This window comes from Haliotis asinina, chromosome 4, assembly GCF_037392515.1.
Source record: "Haliotis asinina isolate JCU_RB_2024 chromosome 4, JCU_Hal_asi_v2, whole genome shotgun sequence".
In the NCBI taxonomy this organism is placed as follows: Eukaryota; Metazoa; Mollusca; class Gastropoda; order Lepetellida; family Haliotidae; genus Haliotis; species Haliotis asinina.
The window spans coordinates 51,302,787-51,318,683 of record NC_090283.1 but is presented as its reverse complement, the minus strand read 5'-3'; the positions used below and the strand labels follow the sequence as shown (position 1 = coordinate 51,318,683).

At 41.6% G+C, this 15,897-nt stretch overlaps 1 protein-coding gene across 1 annotated transcript in view; it reads right to left on the bottom strand.

Moving 5' to 3' along the window:
• The window catches only part of LOC137281654 (uncharacterized), a 71,033-nt gene extending 55,350 nt beyond the window's left edge, over positions 1–15,683 (bottom strand). Inside the window, exon 1 of the mRNA XM_067813038.1 lies at positions 15,140–15,683. Within this exon, the coding sequence (XP_067669139.1) occupies positions 15,140–15,473 (334 nt within the window). The 5' untranslated portion in view covers positions 15,474–15,683. The remainder of the gene's footprint in view (positions 1–15,139) is intronic.
• Positions 15,684–15,897: the final 214 nt, after the last annotated feature.

Here is a 15,897-nt window from a genome sequence, read left to right as displayed (position 1 = left end):
GTCTTCGTTGCGAAAGTTGCGTGTGAGGATCAATATACTGTCAAATATATTTTTCAGAATTTGTTTAAAAATCGTTACTGTTAATGATTTACAATGATTCTTTAACTGTTAATAAATATATTTTATACCTTAGGTATTTTGGAAAAAAATAAACGTGGCATGTTTAAAGTCTAGGTCACGTTTACAGCCTCCTGTATGAAACTGCTAAACATTCGCAACACTTCCTGACCGAGGTACACTTGATATGGACTGAGGGTTCGTTTTGACAAACGTAAGAATATGAAATTCGACACCACGTCGCGGGCACTGAGATCGTGTGACTCAAGACTCATGTGAAACTATCACGCCCATGCCGATACAGGCGGAAAACACTCATTTGTTTCGATCGATGCTCATGACGTTGATCATTGGATAATCTGGTCTCGATTAATTACATACGCTGTCACGTAGCTGGAATATTGCCGAATGCTGCGTTTAACAACAGACAAATTAACCCACTGTGTCATGAAAATACCTCCGGCAGCTTGAACTGAAATAATCTGCGCAAAACCGAGCGTGAACCAATCTAGTGAGTATTTTATACTGTATAAATGTATATAAGGTGGAAATGTCACGGCTAGAGTTTGTAATGTGTAGAGTGACTTTTTAATCAACCCGCTACGAGGATATAAAATCCAAAAATGGATATTTCATCATTTAATGGACATTTGCGTTGTCAGATTTGACGATGAGAAATGCCACCGCTGCGACATCTACCGGTATATTTTGAAGCCAGGGCAGTAACGTTGGCAGCAATACCGTTTATCGTCATTAAGTGTGCAGACCAGACGAACGGGTTATGTTTCAAAGCCAAGGTAGATGTAAAAATAAAGTCCATGTCACAATAAATATCCTATTCGATATGAATCATCATTACGTCGTCCCGATAAACAGTTTCGTCTTTTCTTCCGAAAACTTTGAAATTAGAAGTTATGTCGCGCATCAAATCGTGAAATAAAGCAGTCGAGTCTGGTCGCCGACAGTTGGTTTGTCCAGCGTCATGTTGTACACAAAAATATATTGACTCAAGTTTAATAACATGCCGTATACAAGAAGTAAATATTCACCTGTATCCTCCCAGTGACCAAAGATACTTGATCTTATCAGATAATATTACCATGGCAACCATCCGTCTGTTTTGCACCCGGAAGCATCCGCTTCCTTCAGATATTACCATTAGAATAAGACGCAGATTAACGGTTCACCTAAGTACAGGATACTTTGGTACCAACGGTCTGATAGAGGTTCGAGGAAACAAGTAGGTATTGAGTACTCTCTGCTTGATGTGTAGAAAATCAGCCATGACGAACCAGAATTGATGCGTTTTAGATGTGCCCATGAAGCGTTTGTTAAACCCTGGTAAGGCAGTCGTGCGTTTAGTGGTGGCGTGGAGAGTGTTGCAGTCGGTGCAGCGAGCGATACCCCAAGATTACTTTAGACCCGACCAGATGTAACCTCTGACCTTTTGCTGGAGTAATATTCTATATGTAAGGGTTAAATTCGATTAACATAGATCATAATAGAAACAAAAACAAACAAAAATGCCCCACACACCCCAACCCAAATTGAAATAAAGATTAAAAGCTATTAATGGTAATTTTTAAACAAAAATAAAACAAAAAAATTATAAAAAAAGAAAATAATAAATAAAAAGTAACCCCCACCCCACATGGTCTTAAATCCAGTTATCTGAATGTTAAGAGTAAAAGGGTATACAGCTTCTTGTTGTCACTATATATCCGCTGAGAAAGCCCATGCGTCTCTCTGCTAAAAACTTCTTTTGATACATGCGGGCTAGCCTAGTGGTTAACGTGTTCGTTCATCACGCCAAAGACCCGGGTTCGATTCCCCATATAGGTACACTATGTGAGGCCCATTTCTGATGTCCCCCGTGGTGACTTTGATGGAATATTGCTAAAAGGCGCAAACTCAAACCCACTCACCCACTTGATTATAAGAAAATAACAATAATATTGAAATGGTCCCGAAGCAATATTCTTTGCATAAAACAAAACGAAGAAGGATTAGAAATTGCGAGATTTGTGTTGGCTGTGTATAGTTGTGACCGTAAAACAATAGGTAATTTCTCAACCTTTGGTATCCAGCGTATTTTATTTACATTGTGTCTACCATACCTGGTGAGACAGATAATAAACTAGGTCACAACCGAGCTTTATCCGATAAACAAAGAGACAGTCTATTGTAAAGGCTTCGTGTTATCCACCTCCCACCGTGTTTGACAAAGTTAAAACCGAAATGAATGTTATCACCAACATATTGTCCTTGTTTACAAAAAATACACTGTAGAGTTAAGATATGAACAGAAAACGATATGTTGCTGGTAGTTGGAGGTATGTATTATTTTGCTGTACGGGTTTGGAGGGGGGTTGTTGATGTTGTTGTTGTTGTTGTTGTTGTTTGATTTTTGATGGGAAGGTGTTTGGGTTTTTTAATTCCCTTTGATCATATTTCCTCTATGACGCCATAACGTCAACACCTGGAAATAATCAGGCTAGACTGAATGGATTCAGGAAAATCAGAGGAAACAGATTGTCTAGCTAATGATATAATTAGCTCCACCAATTTCAAACATAACGAGTAGTTTTCGCCCCAACTTCCATTCCAAAGGGCACAGTTCGCCATGTAAACGACCATGTAATATTCTGTATCTATAACCCACGTGTATGTAAACATGTATATTCAACTCGGGTTACAGTGTAATCTGTATGTAAACAATGTAATGGATAGGTAGGTGTCTAGGCTCCGTCGGCTGTACCGAAATACCGCTGACAAGTCATAAAACAGCTGCATGCATAAGTCGAACGAGCTTGTTATCTGGTTAATGCATTATGGACAGCGAACTGGATACCCTGAGTGTGTCGTGGTGACAACGATCACATGCAGCATGTATCAATAACAACTGAGAGAATACATACTGAACAGGATAACAAACGCAACTTTCGAAAAACATTACATCTTATAAAGTAGGCCTTCATATGTATGTCTTATGTATAAAAACGTGACGAAAAACCAGACTTGTGTTTCTTTTTTTTCAGTATACTTAAAGCTTACCAACACTCCCAGGACAATTCCAAGATGTACTATTCAAAGAAAGTAGGGGTTCTTCCATTTTGCGAGCATACCAACAGCCAATGCCAGTGTATATGAGGAAAAGTAATGCATATACATACAGATGCAACATTTTCAAAGGAATCGAATAAATTTTCACATTTTCCTTTCATTTCTTTTCATCATCTGTTTCCTCCTTGGCGTCATCATTTGCATTACATCAATCTTGTAGATTCAGTATCCCCTACATCTCTTTTCAGTATCTACATTTAGCCTTTACACATGCTAGAAGATCACACGTAGCAACATGTGCTTCAGTTCCAGTCATGTACAGTATTCATTGCAGCCATTGCTACATTTTGCTAACAAAAAGGGCAGATTTAGAGTTGTCCCTGCCCTCGATTTGCATTCGCAAAACATCGGTAATATCCGTTCATCATACGTACGTCAATGTTACTCGGGATAGAGAATTACTACCACGAAGTACCGAATGAGTTGCTATTGGCAGCGGAAACATTGCAATGTACCTCTCTTGCAAGTGGAGTACATTGGTAATAATAGAATAGCGCTTAGCCAATTAGAAATTTCATGACTGAGATAAGATAAATTGTTATGTGCTGCTGTCAGCATTTTCAAGTCAATGGTAGAAAAGTCACGACCTACGAGCGTTATGTTATTATCAGTCATTGATAAATGAAGTGTATATCAGAGAGTACGACAGTGTCCTATGGCCGGTGATAGTAATGTCAATGTACGTAACGCTGTGAGCAGGTAATGTGCCTGGATACGAGGACTGACTACGTGGATTGTAACTAATAAGTGAGGAGGCAACAGCGATATTCCATCAATATCATAGCATCGCACACCAAACATTGGCTTCACGCATTATGGAATCGAACCGGGTCTTAGACTTGACAAGCGAACGCATTAACCATTAGTCTACCACAACGCATGAATAAGAATATGGAGTTCCAAATGCTTTTCAACGACTTTGGTTATTGCCAGGGTAGATTAAAAAAACACCCGTCAAAGCCGGGCCAACGAAAACTTTAACCACTTGGCTATCGAGTTCGAGAGACGGAGTTGAAACTTTCCGTGACCATTCGTGCAATTCCGGAAACTCGTGGCGAAGGCATGGAACGAGCGCTGCTGAATGTCCAAAGGCGTGGAAAATATTCTTGTTACACACTCTTTCCTGCTTCGCTTAATACAGTGAGTGGCTTCAATAGTGTCACCCTCAAACCTACAGTCTCATCGCATGACTGATGACCGCTTGGAGTAATCGTAACATCCCTCCATTAGCCAAACCATGAAAGAGAACGAGTATTTGGATCAGTCATCTATCTTCCCGATCACACCACACATGAAAGCATAGATGAGACGGGTCACTGTATTAATGTTCCGCACATTAATTTGAATATTTTCGGTATCCATCTTTCTGGCTTCATATAGACTTTTTATACGTTCTTGGTGGATATTAACATTGCCGTTTCATTTGGCTTCATGGCCACTGATCTTAATTACCCGCAGAGTTAAGATAATGACTATTCCTCAAAACTAATTACTTTATCGATTCGCCCATGCAATCACAGAGCTGTACTATCGAGATCAGTGTTGCGATCGGCTACTTTCGTAAAGACACGTTACGTCCTGCCGAAACCGAATTGCCTGTGTGGAGGTCACTAAGGTTCACGAGCTCTGACGCTTCCGCCGACCACTCAAGTTGAGATATACAGCCAGCCAATAAATCTCCCATGTTGCCACTAAACAAGGACCTACGAGCTCTGACATTTCAGCATTGTTTAAGCCCTCTTCTGCAAAATGCGACTTTATGTATTTCCGGTTATTATCAAGGGAGGTAATCAATGCACTCATTTGTTTAAACAAATATTTAACTTGCGCTCTCGTATAATGTGTATCTGAAATGCTCCACAGTTCAAATACACCCAAATCCCTTGAATTCATCGTACAGCATATCCAATATTTATCACTCAAATGAAGGTATGGTTACAAGGTTAGATCGTTTTCAGAATAACTGATTGTTAATCATGTTCCTATACAACATGGCAGATCAAGCATGGCGAACACAACAATGCTTATACCAACCACTAGAATAAATCCAAACAAAATGAGATCTGAATTCTACCAGCGACACGGCCAACGCTTATAAACAAGTCCTTTGAAAAACTGTTGTGTCGAACCTTGATGAGTCGAGTGGATAAGTATGGTTTTACGTCGCTTATAGCAATATTCAAGTAATATTACGGCGGGAAACACTTGCAATGGGCTTTAAACACTGTACCCATGTGGGAAATCGAACCAGGATCTTGAGCGAACACTTTAACCACAAGGCCACCCCACCGACCCTTGATGTGTCGAACACACTGTTGTCTCGAAGTACAGGTATGATCCTGCAACAGCCATATATTCTCGCCATTATCTATTCCACTTTTCAGTCATCTTTCAGTCAGGTAATATCGAACTTCGGATATCTCGAAGTCTTAACACAGTAAACTTACATAAACGGTGTCCGTGTTGTGATCAGTTTCGGAGCAGCTTACACTGTCTCAGCGATGGCTCAATGCCGGCCACCAAACACTTGGTGTGGGGTTTGGACTATTGCTAAATCGCAACCCTGCATGCAGCGTGTGTACACCCAACCCAATTACTGTCCTGCTTGTTCTGCGTGTCTTCAGGGGCTGGGGTGCTTTGGGGAAGCTTGTACTGAATAAATAGACCCATGTTCATTCTGGGGATTGTAGACGGATCATTTGTCTGAAAACGTTTTGGAAGTGACCACATTGTTTTGGTTGAAATTTGTCTACAAATTCGTCCGCAGCCCCGTTTTCCAAAAGTCGACAAACCAACAACTCGGTTCATCATGGCGCCACTCAGCGACTGTGTGAGTGAGATGGTTTGAACATTACTTCAGTTTACATCATCTGCTTATTGTGGGAGATAAACCAGAAATGACACAGCAGTGGTTTCCGTGGGGAAACAGGGATTCGAGTGAGTGAGTGAGTGACTATGGTTTTACGCCGCTTTTAGCAATATCACAGCGGCGGACACTAGAAATGGGCTTCACACATAGTACCCCTGTGGGGAATCGAACCCGTGCCTTCGACCACTTTAGCCATAATGCCACCCAACAACCACTGTAGTGTTATGTAGGGAGAGGACATACGAACTCTCTTCCCGCGTCACCCGCAGCCAAGGTGTCACTCACTAACTTGCTGTAACAAAACATCACGTACGATCCAAAATCAGTATCAGTCATGACGAACTGTTTGTTGTCTGACACTGTTATCTTACAACCACCCATGATGTCTGAAGTTTGTGCATCAGTTCCACATGTCGGAGTAGCCGTTGGCTCGATGTTGCACTTCCGCCAGCCATTGTGAAGCTTTATTAATTTTTCATTTTATAAGTATTCCATTTCAATACAACGTGCCATATTCTCACCGGAGATGAAGCAAAGCAATCCAATCTTGGTCAGATTAGACAAACACTGTCGCAGAGCAAACATAATCATCTCGGCTTTCCAATTAATTTTTCACTCGTTTGAAAATGAATGTTGCGTTCTAAACACAACAGGCATTACAACATTTTAAAATTTTGCACCTATACGTGGAAAATCAAATATCCTGATGTAGATACAAAATTAAATACCCCGAAGAAGATATGATCCGGGGTCATTCGTCAACGTTACCCGCGGGTGGGGAATAGAGTGCTGATGTTTCTTCATAGATCTATACTTGCACAAGTTTATCTTGGGTAATTATTAACAGTTTCCATGATAATTTCGTAATAAATACGTGCAAAGACACTCTACCAGACTGGCAAACTGTCCGCTTGTCTAGCATTACCTCCTTAGAGGATACATGGGCGGTGTGGTAGCCCAGAGGTTAAAGCGTTCGCTCGTCACGCTGATGATTCGGGTTCGATCCCTATGTAGGGACCATGTGTGAAGTCCATTTTTCTGGTGTCATGGAATAGATGTTGCTAGAATATTGCTAAAAGTGGTGTAAAACTAAGCTCACAGACTCGCTTTTTAAAGAATACCCATATCATAGAGTCTATATCATCGAGGACCCAACGTTACGTTAGATGTGACGTAAGCAACCACAGTCGCAACGTAAGCAAAAAATGACGTGACATCAGTCCACCAGGGTGCCGCTGTATAAAGTAGCCTTAGTGCTATGCAAACAGTACGTCTATGTAAAGGTATGGGAGTTACGATCACCTTAGCGCTACGCAAGTAGTAAGTCTATGTTAAGGTATGGGAGTTACGATCACCTTAGCGCTACGCAAGTAGTAAGTCTATGTTAAGGTATGGGAGTTACGATCACCTTAGCGCTACGCAAGTAGTAAGTCTATGTTAAAGTATGGGAGCTACGATCACCTTAGCGCTACGCAAGTAGTAAGTCTATGTTAAAGTATGGGAGTTACGATCACCTTAGCGCTACGCAAGTAGTAAGTCTATGTTAAGGTATGGGAGCTACGATCACCTTAGCGCTACGCAAGTAGTAAGTCTATGTTAAGGTATGGGAGCTACGATCACCTTAGCGCTACGCAAGTAGTAAGTCTATGTAAAGGTATGGGAGCTACGATCACCTTAGCGCTACGCAAGTAGTAAGTCTATGTTAAGGTATGGGAGTTACGATCACCTTAGCGCTACGCAAGTAGTAAGTCTATGTTAAGGTATGGGAGTTACGATCACCTTAGCGCTACGCAAGTAGTAAGTCTATGTTAAAGTATGGGAGTTACGATCACCTTAGCGCTACGCAAGTAGTAAGTCTATGTTAAAGTATGGGAGTTACGATCACCTTAGCGCTACGCAAGTAGTAAGTCTATGTTAAGGTATGGGAGTTACGATCACCTTAGCGCTACGCAAGTAGTAAGTCTATGTTAAGGTATGGGAGCTACGATCACCTTAGCGCTACGCAAGTAGTAAGTCTATGTTAAGGTATGGGAGCTACGATCACCTTAGCGCTACGCAAGTAGTAAGTCTATGTTAAGGTATGGGAGCTACGATCACCTTAGCGCTACGCAAGTAGTAAATCTATGTTAAGGTATGGGAGCTACGATCACCTTAGCGCTACGCAAGTAGTAAGTCTATGTTAAAGTATGGGAGTTACGATCACCTTAGCGCTACGCAAGTAGTAAGTCTATGTTAAAGTACGATCACCTTAGTCCTAGGTTGCTTTATATAACATAACCAAGGCCACCGCTCCTTGACATTTTCTGAAGAAATCCTCAGTATTAAACACATGTATCCACAAATCCTTCGAGCAAAGGCACACTGCCTTTATGCTTCAAAGACGTCGTTGCATAAAGAACCCATTACTTGTATTTTGTGCTAGTCAGTGAATGGGCGCGTCAAGGATAAAGGAGGTAAGATCCGTCAGAACCTGGTCTTTATCTCATTAAGCCCTGGACGGAAGTTCCGACATTGGCCATCAATTACAGCCAATACGATCGTTGAAATTAACTTAGCAATACATCCTGTTCGGACATATTTAATTCCTAGCTAAACTTGGTCTTGAATTCCCAAAGCACGTTTAAATTTCAGTTGGGATGGATTACATATCTCGCCTTTTCCTTTTCAATCTGTTACTGGGGTCAACAAGGGACTGTGCCACTGTTTGGCTTCGTGGGACAACATGTATAACAAATCGAAATGAGACACGAAGTGCTATATACTATAAAAATGACTTCTCTTTCGTGTTTGCTTATTTTTTTAAAAATTATTTTACTCAGTGATATAACATCTTTATGTAAAAGGTTTTTTTACTCCGTGTGGAGTAATCTCTAAGCATTTCAATTCAGTGTCATCGGAGAGTAGTTGTGTAATACTGAAATCTAAGCTCATTCCTACCAAAGAGATACGGTGGGTGTTTGGATGGGCATGCTTTGGAAGGATGTTTCGATGGGCATGAGTTGAAAGGGTGTTCGTTGAACAATGCTTCAGTTATTCCACGGGATATCGGTTTATGTGGAACAACAGCTGGGTAAGTGAGTGAGTTTAGTTCTACGCCACATTCACCAATATTCCACCTATATGGCGGCCCTGTGTAAATAATCGAGTCTGGACCAGACAATCCAGTGATCAAAATCATAATCATCGACCTACGTAACTGGGATACGATGGCATGTGTCAACCAAGCCAGTGATTCTGACAACCCGATCCCGTTAGTCGCCTCTTACAAGAATGGGTTAATGAAGAACAATTCTTGACAACAGCGTGAATTGTCAGGTACAAAAGCATTATTTCTAAAACCAACGACTGATAGCTAGCTATCCACGGGGATAGCGCAGGAAAATCCAGGTCATGATCAGGATGAATCTAGGACTGGAATCCTCATTCAAAGCCAATACCAGCGACAATATTCCAGCGACATAAAGGAGACCACAGAAAATGGCATCGCTGATTGTACCCACGTGGGAAAACGAATAGGAACCCGACTACCCTCGGATCCCAAACATAACTAGCAAGCACAAAGATCGATTCCATATATCGTCCACACCTATATATGGTATGGGCGTCTCCAGAAAGAAACAAAGAGTGGTTCGATAGAATATAACCTGACACCGTGTCCGGGCAACACCCAGTTAAAAGCTCTAATTGAGTAATGCGACACCGTGACAATTGGGAGGGGGGGATTTCTTATTCTTGTCTACCTCCATGTCCACACCGGGGTAGGATATCGTCAGATGTCTTAATTGAGGGGTAGGATGTACTCTGTCTCACCATCCCTGAACTAAATTATTTCCCTACAAGTCCTATCTGCAATGGTAAAGTCTTGAATTAAGCAACCCTTGGTTACCCCAGGTTTCTCTGAATCTCTGGTCTCTCCGGGGCTCCTTTTCACTTCATGGGTGTTACATGTAGTTTGTTACTATCCAAATTACACATCTTTGAAGGGCATTTAGAAGTGAAATACATAAGAATGAAGATTTTATGGATATCAACTTCTTTATATGAGAACACAACGTTTCGGAGTTAATGCTTACTCCTTCATCACCTAAATTACACATATTCAGAGACAGACCATTAGTCTAGGTAGAGAGTCGTAGATGAGGCTAGGATGTCGTAGTTATGTGTATGACGTAGTTTTTACAGTCATAACTGTAAAAATTTGTCCTAAGATATCTTAGTTGAGGGTAGTGTGTCCTAGTTGAGGGTAGGATATGGTAGTTGAGGGATATGGTGTCGTAGTTGGGTGATAGGATGTCGTAGTTGAGGGTATATAAGACGTCGTAAGTGAGGGTAGGGAGTCGTAGTAGTGGGTAGGATGTCGTAAGATGTCTTAGTTGAGGGTGGGACAACGCAGTTGTAGTTAGAATGTAATTGTGGGAAGGGTGTCGTACATAGAGTTAGGGTGTCTTACTTGAGGATAGTACGTCGTACTTAAGGGTATGGTGTTGTAATTGTTGCAAGTGTGTCGTAGGTGAGGGTGAGGCGTTGTTGCTGTAGCATACAAGTTATTACCACATGCTCGGCGAACAGGTGGTGTTAACTGCTCGGCAACACTTACTATTGCCCCCGTAGATCGCTGGCCGTATTTCACACGGCTCTCTTCAGATAATCAGTTTCCCTTGAGTATGTTTGCATGATCTAAGTGTATTTGTCGATATTGAACAAGCAGTTACATCATCCCATAGCTCCAAGCAAGACGGGAGTAATGACAGAGGAGCTCAGTCAACAGCCCAATAAATCAGCACTGGTAACCTAATGGTGGATTCTTCGCATGGTTTGATTTGGACTGTTCAAATTACTAGTCCGAGTAATCAGGTCCCCATACTCATATACATACACATGTACATTCATGTACATGTATTCCGAACTTCCAGTCCTACGTTAGTGAATGCACTAATTAGACTTTAACGCAATGGGGTTATTAAACGAAGCATTCTATCCATGAAAGGTAAACGAATGTAGTTTTCTTTCTCATTAACGACTGAAACACCTCTTGAAATTAATAGTTAGCAGATAATGACGAGGATTAAATGCAAAGTTTTACCTTTTAACAGCGTGCCACCACAAAACAGACTGGATGTCAAGGTTTGTCTTGTTCCTTTTTGTTGTTTGTTTGAGGAGTTTACAGTTTTGAGGGTGGAGTGGGGAGGATGTGTGTGTAAAAAACGGTATTCTGAATTTACAACTATCATAACGGTATAACTATCATTATTTCACATGAAGGTAGTGATTGGTTTATCTGAAGTGAAGCGAAGCGCAACAAAGTTTCTTTTGTGAATACGCCGAAATTATGATACATAGTACTGCGCAGTCTAGGAAAAACAGGAAGGGTTTTGATCAAGGATCCAAATTTGGGCCGGTTGGGAAGCCGGAAAGTTTTGGTGTAACGGGCATTCCGCGCAGAATTTTATCTCTCTTCCGAAAAAGAAGTTTAACTTCCGCATAACAAACCCGAGAACATGTGCCATGACCGGATTGAGGAGTTAGTGAGTCCATGTCGACGGCACCTGAGCGGATTGGAGTATAAGTAGTCGCACCTACAATGGCTGACGTGGAACGTTGGCAACTTAGTGAACCATTCGTTGGTCTGCCGACTAATAAAAACGACCGGTGACGTTTGCTGTAAATCGATGCTCATGCTGTTGATCACTGCATTGTATGGGTCACGCACGGTTATTTATATGCCGTAGGTATATAAGTGCAAAATGCAGAGTGTTATCAAAACTTAACACAACTAAACAATGATACTGGTCAACCGGTCATCACAAATAAGGTGATGGTGGTGCGTATGAAGGGAGTGTGTGTGTGTGTGTGTGGGAGGGGGGGGGGGGGGGGGGGGGGGGCGATATATATGCACGTTTTAGCGGAAGCTGCTAAACTAGTTATTTAATGATGCTCCCGGCAGATTTACGGCTGTCTCTGCACACATTACTATCATGTAAATATTCAAAGACCGCTTCCCGACATGGCTGTCATGGCTGCCAGTCGCCTTATAATGAGGTCATTGAGTAGTGGCAGTGGCAGATTCGTTATATCAAAGTACGCGGAAATTAATGACACATAGGCCCTACGTCTAATCTCTAACCACGAACAATTTTAACTTTCAGCTGTGAAAGTAGGAAACTGGGAAGCTATGAAACATAACCCATACAAAAAAGTAATCACTTAATCACTTAAAGGAGGTCATTTTAAAAACTATCCATTAAACATTTCTGAATTCCGGTGTCTACAACAGGCGTTACCTTCACTGGCAAATCCACAATATCTATAAAAGTTGTTTTCAGTACGTGAATATTTCATACTCAGCCCAAGTAGGTGTTCAGTTAACGGGAAAGATGCACTTCTTCCTAAGTGAAGGTACTACGACCTGAAGGCACGGGCGACTTGGCGTGGGGTGTGGGAACGTTCGGAGCGGGGGTTCGCAGAAGCATAGGATCCTTCACGTCTCAGAAGCTTGAGTTTAAGGAAGAATTTTTAACAAACCCCTTATACAAATATTACATTGTGGTTTGCTTTGATGATGCGTTTTGAGGAAAATTGTTTATATACTCAATGACACCATTTATTATGTCGGGAGAACAAATCTAACGAACCTGGTTTAATATACTTCAGACTAACACATGCGTTCAATGAATTTAAAATTTTCGTCATTAAATTCTATATTGATGTGGATTTCATAATGTGGAACATATCTTGTTAGGCTATGGTGGATTTCATAATGTGGAACATATCTTGTTAGGCTATGTTTTAAATCTCGATCGGCCTTTTTCGTAACAACATACAATATATTTTGAGTACTGGTGGTGAATGACCGACTTAAAACGTCGAGTCTTGTAAAGAGATACAGGTACAAATGTTTTGACAATTATTCTGACTCGGAAATAACAATAACAAAACACTACACAAGATTACTCGTGAAAATATCTTTTGTATTTGACATGTTCATTGCAGGTAAACGAACACACCTGTCGACAGATACTGCACAGGTGACAAGGACGCGGCGTGCCTATAGTCCAGCCCAAGGGCATTGCGTTATTTCAGAATATCGCTGTCAGATAACAATCCCAGTCTGTCCTCTACCCACGTGACGTAGATGGTACCCGTCTGTCAGACCATCGTTTGGTCCTAATGAATCCGGATTTGCTTGCCCCACTGCGTCTCCGACTGTTTCAGAGTGAGAGAGCATGGGTTCAATTATTTACACTGCTTCGTTAAATAGTTCAGTTTGTCTCGGGACAGTAAAGATGGTCTGCAGGCATGAATAACTTACCTCAACTAAACATAGGAAATCGACCCCTCTTAAAGTTCTGAATCAAAGGCAGGTAGCATCTCCATGGCCAGGTGATGCAACGTTAAAAATACATGAGACATTTCGTCTGTGACGCCATCACAGTCACTGAGGGTTTCGGCATTTGGAACTAAATCTATGACTTGAGTTATAAGCGAGCGATGTCACAGACTGCACAGACGGACAAAAGCGTTATTTAGTCACAGCCATGAGTCTGAAACTGAACAGACAGACACAGTCGTTGTTTAGTCACAGCCATGAGTCTGAAACTGAACAGACGGACACGGGCGTTAGTTAGTCATAGTCATGAGTCTGAAACTGAACAGACAGACACAGTCGTTGTTGAGTCACAGCCATGAGTCTGAAACTGAACAGACAGACACAGTCGTTGTTTAGTCACAGCCATGAGTCTGAAACTGAACAGACGGACACGGGCGTTAGTTAGTCATAGCCAGGAGTTTGCCGGCACGCACTGGGTTTCTATTCAATATTTCAAAAACCTGTCTGAGTAGAGGCTGACTTTAAATAACCAGATAAAGAGCATTCATGCTTGGTCGAAAGGGGTGCGTGTAAGCGGTTTAAAGGGGCCGCGTACCTTCAGCTTTCATGGGATAACATCAGTTTCCTTTTCCCGTACCTTTATCATAGAGCCAGGACGAGATAATTCATCAGCTCGTCCTAATCGAGCTGAGTACACGAGATATTCTCCCGTCTCAGTTCTACATCAAACGTTTAATGACGGCGACATTATCGTGACTACATGGAAGATCGACGCGACCTGCTGAAACAATGGCCCTGTTATCCAGAAATCCCAGTCGTATTTCTCACTCTTTTTCAACCATTTTCCTTATATTCAACTGACACGCGGCATAACAGCTAACGAATGCTGCATCGTTGCAATGTTTGACATACATGTCAAAAATAGATTTATATCTAGGGTCATCAAAATGTCAGATTTATCAATCTGCGACAGATATGTATGGAATATATACATAAGAATCGAGGATATAATAACATTATGAATTATCATTAAGAATGTATTAATTATTATTAATGTATGTTTACTTTAATCATTGTAATACTGTACCTTGTCCCCCACAGTCTCAGGTTAATGGTGTGGGTTTGTCACATATAAATGTGTACCTACTACAGTTCGATAACATTAAGCAGACCTTTTAAAACATAAACATCTTAAGACCTGTCAAATTAAATTTTCTATATTTCTATATATAAGTTAATAATAACCCAACGGGGAGCTCTGCTTCAACGGGGATGGTCACTTACATCCTGATTTGTAGAAATGTAGGATAAACCAGTTACGCAATCAGTATCCGCCTTCGAGCGGTAGAAGAAGTAATGATCGTAGATTTAAGAAACCGAGTCGCTCAATTTCCAATGAACCTATCCAACAATTTGGTTTTGATTACTAGTTGTGAAATCGTAGTTTAGCAGAGACCATAATCTGATGGTCTCTACAGTTAAGTAATTATATAACACCCTTATCAGCGGACACAACAAACCCTCAATTTTGCACCCCTCACACAGGGCAGTTATATTATCATCCTAATTAATCTCTGCAACCATCACACCCCCGACCCCCTACACTCCACCCACACCCCCTCCCCCGTCCACCAGCTGTAAACAAACTCTCTGAACCCGGACGACATTCTAAAAGCTTCAGCAGGCCTGGCTCCTTTGTTTGAACAAAGGGCACTGTTAAACGTCCAAATCCTTGTATAATGGGCAAGTTTAACAAATCTTACCTTCTTCATGATGCCATGTACTGTTACAATAGTCTGCCTTCCTACACTCTGTCTTAGGTTTGGTTTTGTATCCAGAGGTTTTCTTGCAGTTTTCCTGTCCATTTTCCTCCACACACTCCGTAGTCTCCCATTTTATTCTCAGTTGTTTTGTTGTACAAATTTCATCAAAACACTCCACGCGAGTCCACAGACTGAATCTCACATCGCCCTCTGTTTTGTTTATCGGGGCAGTCCACGTCGGGACGAAAGAACCCGAAAGTTCTAACCCGAACCCAACTAGTAACAAAACGGCTGTGAAAATGGACAAAGCTAACTTTTCCGACTTAGTGGCCATGTCGCTGAGAAACTTGAATGACTGGACACTCCGATTTCGTCACACTTACACACTAGACATTGCAAAATCCCCGGAAAGTAAACTCCACTGTTATCCGCGACCAGTTCACAACATGCTTCGCTTCATATGGTGTGGTCGGAATTTGACCTAGTTAAGAACTGCTCAAGTCGGATGTGACATTCAGCCCGACACATGACAAACTGTGGACTCACAAGCCTCGTGACGTAGCAGCGAGATAAACGCTCGTTCAAATTCCCGCGAGCGGCGAGCAAGTGGTCGGCCCTACAGCAGACTACACCGAATGGCTAAAGCGCCCGTCCGCTGTTACAGCTTGGCTACTTTTAAAGCTCTAAATCATATCGGTGTTACCTCCATACATATCAAACTGAGTCTATTGATCAATGATGGGCTCGCGAGAGGCGAG